Source organism: Acinonyx jubatus, chromosome E2 (assembly GCF_027475565.1).
Source record: "Acinonyx jubatus isolate Ajub_Pintada_27869175 chromosome E2, VMU_Ajub_asm_v1.0, whole genome shotgun sequence".
Lineage (NCBI taxonomy): Eukaryota > Metazoa > Chordata > Mammalia > Carnivora > Felidae > Acinonyx > Acinonyx jubatus.
In genome coordinates, this window is record NC_069396.1 from 12909828 (window position 1) to 12919748 (window position 9921).

General features: G+C 59.0%; 2 protein-coding genes and 1 non-coding gene across 9 annotated transcripts; 1 reads left to right on the forward strand and 2 right to left on the reverse strand.

Annotated features, from left to right (window-relative positions):
• The first annotated feature begins 502 nt into the window (after positions 1-502).
• Positions 503-7550, forward strand: LOC106986776 (RNA-binding Raly-like protein). Of its 7 annotated transcripts, none has more exons than XM_027076201.2 (7): positions 503-623; positions 988-1066; positions 4856-4909; positions 4990-5138; positions 5284-5436; positions 5758-5900; positions 6834-7550. In XM_027076201.2, exons 2-7 carry the CDS (start codon positions 996-998, stop codon positions 6870-6872), a joined length of 609 nt encoding a protein of 202 aa, XP_026932002.1. In that variant the 5' UTR covers positions 503-623; positions 988-995; the 3' UTR covers positions 6873-7550. The 7 variants fall into 7 exon arrangements, with proteins under 7 accessions (XP_026932002.1, XP_026932003.1, XP_053066533.1 ...); XM_027076202.2 differs by having other exon boundaries at positions 531-776; XM_053210558.1 differs by having other exon boundaries at positions 531-776; positions 4993-5138.
• On the reverse strand, positions 3404-3474 carry TRNAG-GCC (transfer RNA glycine (anticodon GCC)). Its single transcript has one exon. It is a non-coding gene; the product is annotated as a tRNA-Gly (tRNA).
• Positions 7551-8309: 759 nt separating the features above from the next.
• EXOSC6 (exosome component 6) lies at positions 8310-9635 on the reverse strand. The gene has a single exon (XM_027076197.2). The coding sequence runs from the start codon at positions 9571-9573 to the stop codon at positions 8755-8757; it is 819 nt and encodes a 272-aa protein (XP_026931998.1). The 5' UTR covers positions 9574-9635; the 3' UTR covers positions 8310-8754.
• Between the last annotated feature and the right edge of the window lie 286 nt (positions 9636-9921).

Sequence of the window (9921 nt, forward strand, 5' to 3'; positions counted from 1 at the left end):
TGGCCAGTCTCCTGTTCTCCACGGCAAGCAAGCAGGTGCTGAGTAAGTGCTCTTGGCTCTTGTGTTGCATGAAGTCTTGAGAACAGGAAAATGAGAAGGCTCCCATTTGTTACCATCTTGGCAGCCACAGTGGACCACAGACAGAGGAAGAAAGGGGTTGGGCTCAGGGGAGGGGCCTTGAAGTCACAAGCGAAACTCTGGGGTCTGATCCAACCCCCCCCCCCAAAAAAAAACAGAATCGATTTCATGGACTTCCATTCATGAATTCTGCAGACATCAAGTGGCACTTACTTAGGGCCAGGCCCTGAGCACCGAGTGAGGGTACGCAGGAGTCCCCTCCCTCTCCCACTGTGGAAGAGCTGCTTTCTCCAGTGGTGAACAGCAAAGGAGAGGAGCCCAGAAACTAGAAGATCTGCGGTGACTGGCGCACAGACTCATCTCAGTCCTCCCCTACATGGGATTGGCCGACTCTTGCCTCCCCCACCGACAGAGGGCAGTGGGGTGTTTGTTCCCCAGAGCAGGCCAGCTGCTGGCTTTGCTTCTCACTTAGAGCCACTGCGACCATCTCCGACCCAGGGACTTAGCCCACAGGCAGCTGCAGTGCGTGGGCCGGGAGCAGGCAGGCAAGTGGGCAGGCAGACAGGCAGCAGGACACTCGAAAACTATCTCTGGCCAGGGCTAGGTGTCTCCCCAGAGGACACGAAGACCACGGATATCGTCCCTCCTGCCTCTTGATGGTACCACCAAGGGTATAGGCAATGGGGTTGATTGCCATGGTGGGTTCGGGGTGTGAAGGAGGCCAGGCCAGGCTGCCCACTCTGCTGCCCCGTGTCTCGGGGCCACTCAGGGGACCATACCCACTGCCTGGGGGCTGAGGAGCAGGGAGGGGCCAGCCTGGAAGTGAGTGAAGCCCCTGTGCACTTGGGCCCTTCCTCTGCACCCCTCCTTCCCTCCTCTTATGCTCTGCCCTGCTCTTTCTCTCTTCAGATTTAGACATGGCTGGAGAGCCCAGGCCCGGCCCCACCCAGCCAGGCCAGAAGAGGCAGCCGGGCACAGCCATCTCCTGGTGAGTCTGTCCAGGGTTGTCTGCAGGGGAGGGGGGCTGCTTGCGGGCTTGTCTGGGGCTCTGGGTCCCCCTGGGATGAAACAAGGAGCTCAGGAGGCCAGCTCAGGGAACTCACTGAGGCACCTGGGGGTTCCTTCTCACTCGGCCTCAGCTTTTGTCCATAAACTGAAGGAGATGACCCGTTCATTCCAAGGCTTCTCATCGCTGGTGTCACCCAGCACCACCTGCTGACTGAGGCAGGATGCCCCCTCCTCCCACCTGGAGCCAGGGGGCATGGGTCCTCCCAGGGGATCCCCACCTTCATGGTGCTTGGGGGCTTTTTCCAGGTACAGATATTTGGGAAGTAGCAAATGGGAACTTCCCTGGATGAAATCTTGCCCCTAACTTGGGAAGTGTAAGAAAATGTTAAGGGGTGCCTGGGTGGCTCACTCGGTTAACCATCTGACTTCAGCTCAGGTCTTGATCTCAGGGTTTGTGAATTTGAACCCCAAGTCAGGCTCTGTGCTGACAGCATGGAGCCTGCTTCAGATTCTTGGTTTCCCTTTCTCTCTGCCCTTCCCCAACTCATGCTTGCTCTCTCTCTCCCAACAATAACAAAATAAACATTTAAAAAAAAAGAGGATAATATTAAGAAACCTTTAAACATTTTCAGAAAGGAGCCTGCCACGTTCTGCCAGCTAACGTGCCCTTTTCACAGGCGTAACGAGTGTCCCCTCAGCTGGGCATCTGTGATGGCCTCACTCAGCTCCTGGCCCTCCTGCGGGCATTTGGGTGGTTTCTGTCTTGTGGTGGAGGAGGCAGTGGGGCAGGTGTTTGCTGTTAGGAACAGCAGTGTGTAAATCCCCTGGGGCCAAAGTTTCCAGTCTCTTTTGGGTTTCACCTTGCCTCATCTTCCTGGAAAGGAGATGGCGGGGTTGGGCTGGGGGCTGATCTGAGAAGTCCCTGAACCTCCAGGTTGACCTTGAGAGAGATTAAGCCAAATCTCTCCCTGTCAGCGTCAGCCTGAAGGTCTGTGTCACCCTGTGAGTGTGCCGGCATGGGTGGCTTTTGCACTGCGTTTGCTTGGGGCTGATGAGTAGGTGTGTGCTCACAGGTAATGCGGTTTTTTAAACTCGCATCTCTTCAGTGGAGCAGAACTGCATATGTGGTGTTGGTTTGCCTTGCATCTCATGTGATTCTGGGGGTTTGGTAATTATCACTGTCTGATAGGAGCAAAGTGGTTCTCTGCCATGGTTCTCTCATGTGCTTTTTTACCGTGGCCACTTTTGAGGCCAATTTTGAGGCCTCCTGCACACCCCAAACTGACCATGGGAATCAACCCCATTGCCCCTAAGGGCCTCAGTTCTTCGCTTTGTCACCTTCGGATTTCCTGTCCTCCCCCACTACCTTCCCAGCCTGCTCTGACCTGCTTCTGCCAGCCTTCTGAAGGATGCAGGTGCAGGAATAGGGAGGCAATGGGGCGTAATGGCAGCTGCCTGGCAGGGGCTCGGACTCCATTCAGAGGGGACCCCGCCTTCAAGGCTGGGGGCAGGGGTGACCTCCTTAAGTCACACATCCCCAGTAGGGACTCCAGTAGGGAGAATGAAGCATTTTGCGGGGTGGGGTGGGGGGTGGGGGCTGTCACTGGAGCCGCCTGGGTCCAGGGCAGCAGTGGGTGGGCAGCTGGGACTGTGGCTCTGGGCCTTAGGATGGTGCCCAGAGGAACGACAGGTTGGGGATGTGGTTCTGGCAGTCGCTGAGCTGCTGGATGACCTGTCCGTGAGAACTAGTCAAGTCCAGGACATGTGACCTGAGCCTCCAAATGGAATTTTTCAACCTGTAGGGAAAGGCCTGTGGTGTAAGGATTGTCCCAAGTCCCCGCGGACACAGGTGGTTTGACCTCTGCCCACAGCACCGTTCTGAAGGAGTGTTCTATTTCTCCTTTTGTGGGAAGCCCGGACTTGCAGACTGTAGCAATTAACCCAGACCAGAGGACAGAGCACGGAGAAGCCATGTGACCAGGCCACTGCCCCTTGGGGGAAAAGACTCAAGGGCAGTTGCCATCAGCCCTGGCTGATGACTGAGGGGTGGCATGGGGTGGGATGAGGGTAGGAGGGCCGGCACCAGAGCCCACCTTCCTTCAGGCCAAGAGGGACCCGGTAACTGCAGCAAGCACGGCTGTGGGGCGCATGTAGCCTAACATCTAATTCCCAAACCCATCCTGTGTGTGTTTCAACTCAGGCTGCTCTCCAGTCTGTGCTAAGCAGTCAATGAAATATCATTCCTACACCATTCATTTTTGACTACGTCAAAAAGTTGTAAGAAAAAAAAATGGAAGGGAGGAAAAAGTCAAACCGTTGCATTGGCCGGGAATCGAACCCGGGCCTCCCGCGTGGCAGGCGAGAATTCTACCACTGAACCACCAATGCTGCTGTGAAGAAGTGTTTGCCGCGGAGACTCAGGTGGTCAGCCACAGGCTTCAGCACCATGTCTACTCTCCGTCAACGTTTCCCTCCGGTCGGAGGGGGCGGAGCTCTCCAGCCAATCCAAAAGGATCCAGAAGAGAGAATTTTCCCTGAGCAGTGGCGCCCAGCGGAGACGCATCAGCTTCAGTTCTGTCCTAGCGTCCTAGCCCCCAAGCCCCCAAGTCCCCAAGCCCCCAAGCCCTCCCGCTGGCTGGTTCCAAGCCCTCCCGAGGCTGCGCTGGGCGCGGGACCCCCACCCACCTCTAGCCCGACCCCCGGGGCTGCGCACGCGCCCTCCTGGCGCGCCGCTGTCACTTTCTCCAAGGATGATCCTCCCACCACCGGAATCAGCAATCGGCCTCCCTGCTGTGTCCAGGCCGCCCGTCCAGATCTCCTGAAGCCAGAAAGCGGAGGCGAGGATGGCCGGAAATTTCACTAACCGGCCTGTGGGGCGTCTCAGGATGAAGGGGAACTCCCTCCCCTCGCCCCCAACGTCCTCCATTCTGACCCAGTAGCCTTACAGGCCTCGCCCCTCGTAGGCTGGGCCTGAGCTGGGGACGCACAGCACCAGAAAGTTGTTTTAGAAGCTGTATTGCCGCCGCGTGCATCCCCTCCCCGATCCTTATCCCCCGTTCCAGCCCCGGGTGCAGATGGCACCCGAAGCTCCTGTAGCTGTGTCCCCACAGAGCCTCCCTGCCCAGGCAGGTGCTTAATTCTCTTTGCACCCAATCTCCACATCCCTCCTAGGCACCAATTCCCTGCCTGGAGATGCATGGTACATGAGAGAAGGGGGAAAGGCCGGGCAACGAGAGTCTGGGACTTTCCAGACTCCTGCTCTCTCCCAAGGACTGGAGCAAAGAGGAAGGCGGCCTGGCCACAGCCTTAATCCTGCCTGGCTGGCCCTGCCAGTCAGTGCTGGGCCACATCCTGGCAATCCCAACCAAGGATTAAAGGCTCTCACACCCCCACTGTGGCTTTGGGCCCTGACTTAACTCTTTCCTTTCATCCTTTGCCAGACTACGATCCAGAACATCAGCTGTTCCTGGGTCAGGCAGAGGAACTTTTGGAGAGCCCTGATCTGGCCGGCCAGAAGGCTGCAGGCGATTGACCCCTCCTGCCCACCGGGGCCACCTGACAGATACCCCTTATTAGAGGCCAGACATGGGGAAGCTGGTTTGCTGTGTTCTCTCAAAATGGCCTTGGTCAAGTCCCTAAGGCCTCTTCCAATGGAGAATTCTGGGATTCTAAGGAAAAGTTGCACACCTCAGTTTCTTCAAGTTAAATGGGTCTGGGAAAGGACTCTGGCCATGGAGAGTGACCCCTTCCCCATTTGTCTCTGTTGCAGCGGCAGTAACTATGACCTGGACTACAAGCTGTACAGGGAAGATGTCCCCTACCGGTAGGTGGGTCTTGCCCCGTTGGTCCTCTGGGTAAACAGGTGGGGCTGGTTGGCCTGACTCCCTCTCTATCCTGTCCCAGTAGTGTGTATGAGTGCCAAAGAATCCCTCCACTCATTAACCGCGTGCCTGTCAAGATCCGGAGGACCCAGGTGGGCATGGGGATCAAGAGCAGCTGCAGTCCCCACAAGGGCCCCAGGAAGAGCCACCTGCCCCAAGAGCAAATAAAGCGTGAGTGAAGGGGCAGAGCCTTCACCTACAGGGCTAGGAAAGAGCTGGGAGGACCTCGGCAGTGAGGGCAGGCCCGGGAGCATGGGCAGCCATGCCCTCTGCCTCCTGGGCCGTGGGACACCAGCTCCGGCCCCTCTCCACACAGTCCAAACCGAGGAGCTGCACTCCATCAGGGGGGAGCTAAGCCAGATCAAAGCCCAGGTGGACCGTCTGTTGGAGACTCTGGAGCGCATGGACCAGCAGAGGGACCAGCTTCTGAGTCAAGCACCTCCAACTGGGGGCCCAGCCTGCACTCCAAGTGAGCTCCAGCTTTGCCCACTGCTGAAGGTGCCAGGGGGCATGGCACCTGGCATCCTGCTTTCCATCTGTAGGGCTCCTTCCTGCCCTCCCCAGGGTCTGGTTGTCCCCATGGCTGAAGACCCTATGGCTTCAAGGTTGTTCTAGGACCTTCCCCCCACCACTCAGCAGCTGTCTGGGGGCAGAGCAGTGTCCCAGTCCACCCCCATCTTGTCGCCTCAAGCCCTAGGCACCCTAGATCAGTGCCGGGCACCAAGCAGCCTCTCTGAGATCAGCCGGGACCTCCAAACCTGGCCACTAACTGGCGACTGTCCCTCAACAGGGTCAGAGGCCAGTGAAGAAAACAGGGCCCTGGTGAGTAAGAGATCCTCATGCAGAAACACTGAAGCCAAGCAGGAGCCCAGGGGCCAGAGGCCCCATCCAGAAGCAGACAGCCCCGAGGACAGCACAGACCCAGAGGAGGCAGTGAGTGGCCTGGCACCTCCCCTCATCCTCACCCTCCCTGCGTTTGAGTCCTTGTGGCCTCCCTGTGAACAAGGGAGAGACTCGGGTTTGTGCGGGAGCCCACAGTGGTGGTTGAGGGGAGACACAGGACTTCTACCGCAGGCAAGCCCCAGAACATGGGCCCTGCACTGCGTTGTCTCCCCCTCTCAACTCGGGCTTGATGAGCTCAGCTGGACTAGGGGCCACAGCCAGGCAGCGGGGCCAGTTCTGGGCTGAAATACCATCTTCTCCAGGAAGCCGGGAGGCAGGCTTTGAGCACCACAGACATCACAGCTGTGCCTCATGGCCCCACACCCCTTGCCTGAGAACCACCTGGCAAGCTTGTTAAAACCGATTTCTGCCTTTTCCCTGCCCCCACGTCTTATAGTGTACCGTGCTCCCCGGGGAAGCTGTGGCACATGGACCTTCCTGGGAGAACATCCAACCTGAGTCTGATAAGAGCCCTTCGTGCAACATCAAAGGGCCCAAATGTTTCCTGACCTACCATATCCTCCTCCCTTATTGGTAGTCCCTGAGATAGGCCGAGCCCCGGGTTTGTTTGGGCCATCTCAACAGGGCCCAGATGCCGGTGGAGGGGCTGGCAGTAATGAACTTCCCTTCCTCCACCTGTCCAGCTTTGCCCCTCCAACTGCTGGGCTCTGGAGGGCCATTACTATTGCCCAGGCCTGAGTCACATCTGGGGAAAGACTGGGCTAGAGGAAGGGAATGTTTGTTTTGTCTAGGGGTTCTGGGTTCCCAGGCCTCTAGAAGAATCTCGAGGAGCACTGAGCTGCCCAAGCTGCCCAGAAAGAGATGTGGAGGTGAGGGGAGATGTTGGCAGACAGACCTCCCATTCCCAGACACCCCATGGCTCTCACTCCTTCTGGCCAGAGTCCTGCTTCTGTCTTTCTACAGGTGAAGAATCATGCATCAGACCAGGAGGGCAGTCAGTAGAAGAGTGGAACCCCTCCCGGCTCCTTCCCAGGCTTCCTTCCTTGCCTCGTATGATTTTTGGAAGGCGTCCTGGTGGCACCTGTGCAACCAGAGGCACCCATTTTGGAATGAGGACAATGAAGTGGAGGCGTGGCTCAGCCGCACCAGCAGGGAAGCCTCTCCGTAATGGTGGCTTTTGCTTTGGAGGCCAAGATTCCAGATAGTCGGGGGGCTGAGAGGGAGGCCTGCAACTGCCTAGCACATGCTCGCCATCCTCACGAGGCTGAGGCCCAGTCTTGCAAGGGGCAGCTGAACAGGCCCCTGCCTTGGGAGCGCCTCAGCCCCTCTGACTGCAAGCACTGCTTTGGCTGCTTTTCCCTCCTCTCCAGGTCCTGCCAGTTCCAAGTGTGGAGCGTCCTGCAGCCACCAGCCCCGCTTTCCCAGTTCCAGTGATGCACAGAAGATCCACTCAAGTTCTACAGTCCCTTCCGGTCTTTAAGCTCCTCGGTGTGTGTCCCACATAACCCACCTTTGGTTCCAGACTGCCCACCCACCCTATAAAGCCCTCATTCAGAATAGGGGTATCATTTTTATGTCCTGTTTCTATCTTGTCTCTCGCTTGACACTGTGTATTTCAGACCTGCTCTGGAAATGCTGTAATGTCAAAGGGGAAAAATAAAATTTGTATTTTTCCCTGGTCAGGGGTTCTTGGTATGGTCTCCAAGCTTCATTCTGGTCCTTTGGCTGCCTTAGGTCAGGCCTTCCGGGAGAAGCTGAGCAAGCCCTGGACACAAGCACATTCAGAAGTTCCTACCAAGCCAGGGCACAGGACCCACACAGGGAAGATGCCACTCTTGTGGTCACTCAGCTAGGCCAGCTCTGCCATATGGAATAATGGCCAGGCTGCACCTGGTCTCCCAACATCCAGAAGCTCTTACTCCTGGCAGTTTATCCGCCAACTCCCAGGAGGCAAGACTAGACGATAACAAAGCCAGCCTGGACCCCTATTTCTTACCAGCAGTGCAGGAGGCCTCCGGCTGTGCTGCTCTGCACACGGCCAGGGAAAGGTGGGATCTGGCTTCCACCCAGAGCCAAACCCCTTTCTGCTACCCACCCCTGAGCTTTGGTCTTGCCCAGCACCAAACCAGAGGCCAGAGAGTGCACCCAGAGTGCTCCTGGGGCCACACAACCCTCCCTACTCGTGCCACACCTCGGCAGCGGCCGCTATGGTGCTCAAAGGGGCAGCCTCTCCTTCTTCAAAGCACATTTCCCCACACCAACCCCAGCACCTCCTTCACCTTCAGCCGGTCTCTTCTGCTTATGTTGCTCTAAGGAACAGGACACCTTTATGACAATGCTGTCCCAAGCCCTTGACACCAGGGGCCCAAGACCACATTACATGCTCAGAAGAGCCTTGCTCCGTTAAGTCCGCCACTGACAAGAAGCACAACAGAAGACTTTTTCAGATATAAAGGAATTTGTTTTAGCTCAGATATAAATGACAAGGCACAGCCCTCTGTCCACTCTCTCAAGAGCAGGCCAATTCTATAAAAGGGAGTCACTAGCTGGCCTGCATAGGGTCCATCCCTGACAAGACAAGAGCTCCAAGCCCCGTTTTCCAGGCCAGTCCAGCTGAAGTCTTTTTCAACGTGGCAGTCAGGCCGCATTCCCAAGTTTCCTCTAATTGGTCGGAGCTGGGAAGCACCGGCTCAAGTAGAAACGTTTCTTTAATGAAATCTTTGCAACACAGCTGTCCAGTGCCATCAGTTCTGTGCACGCCTCCTCAGATCCTTTCTGGCCTCGGAGTTCTCAGCTCGGCGCAGTCTGGAAGCTGTCGGCACAGGTCCTTTAGGGGATGGCGGCAGCTCGGTCCTTGGCGTCCGTCGTGGCTCAGGCTTCTGGTTCAGGACGGCGCGGCGGCGCTCCTCCGCCGGGCGGCCCGCACCAAGCACTGCTGCAGTACGGGATAGAGCCGCTGGCAGCCCTCGAGGCCCAGACGCACTGCCTCGGCCCAGCTCTCGGTCGGGCCGCCCTCCCCGCTGCCCAGCAGCCCGGCCACCTGGTTGAGCACGGGCATGAGCGCCACGGTGAGGCCGGCGGCGGCGTGCTCCTCCTCCAGTCGCGTGGGGTCCAGTAGCCAGGTGGGCGCCGGCTCCGGCGTGCGGCTCAGGCCGCAGCCCACCACCAGGTCGTACATCTCGACCCCCGCGTCGGCCAGGGCGAGCGCGGCGGCCGTGAGCGCGGCGGCCAGCGCCGAGCCACCGTCCTCCAGCAGCAGCGCTGACACCTCGAGCTGCGCGCGCGGGTAGCGGCCCAGGCGCACGGCCGGCTCCAGCGCCTCCTGCAGGGCCAGCGCCAGCTCTCGCTCCTCCCCGCCGCCCGGGGGCGCGCGGCGACGGCGACCGGCGAAGGGCGCGCGGCGGAAGTCGCAAAGCAGGCGGCCGCGCAACGCGGCCGGGGCCTCGCCGCCCGCCCCGGCCGGGCCGCCGCCGCGGTCGCCGCCCTCGGCCTGGCGCGGGCCGGACACGGCGCACAGCACCTTGGTGCCTCCCGCCTCCAGATAGGCCGAGCCCTTGGCCTGGCTCAGCAGCCCGGCGCGCGCATACACGGGCCGCAGCCGCGTCGGGTCGCGGGCTGCTGGCGCCTCCTCGTCATCCGCCGCGTACAGCTGAGGCGGCTGGGACTCCTCGGGCCCTCGGATACGGCGGTGGTCCCCAGGCATGGCGGTGCCTGGAGCGCGAGCCGCTTCCGCCCGCCGACCTGGGCTCTTCCGCCCGCTTAAAGGCGCGCGCCCGCGCGGGGTCTGTCGGGATAGCGGCGGGTGACGCGGCACCGCCCCCTGCCGTCCTGGAGGGAGAATAGCGAGCGGAGCAATGCCCTGGGACAGCAGCAAGGACACCTGGATCTTGAGGGGTGAATGGATGAATAGATGGCGCGACGGGGCAGGCCTGCAGAAGTGAGACCTGGGCCGGCCTGGCTGACCTGTAGCCCCTAGGGCCAGGGCAATCCCAGGGCATAGGTCTTTGTCCTTTCATTTGTGCAAGTTATAGTTATTTTAATTTTGTGCTTA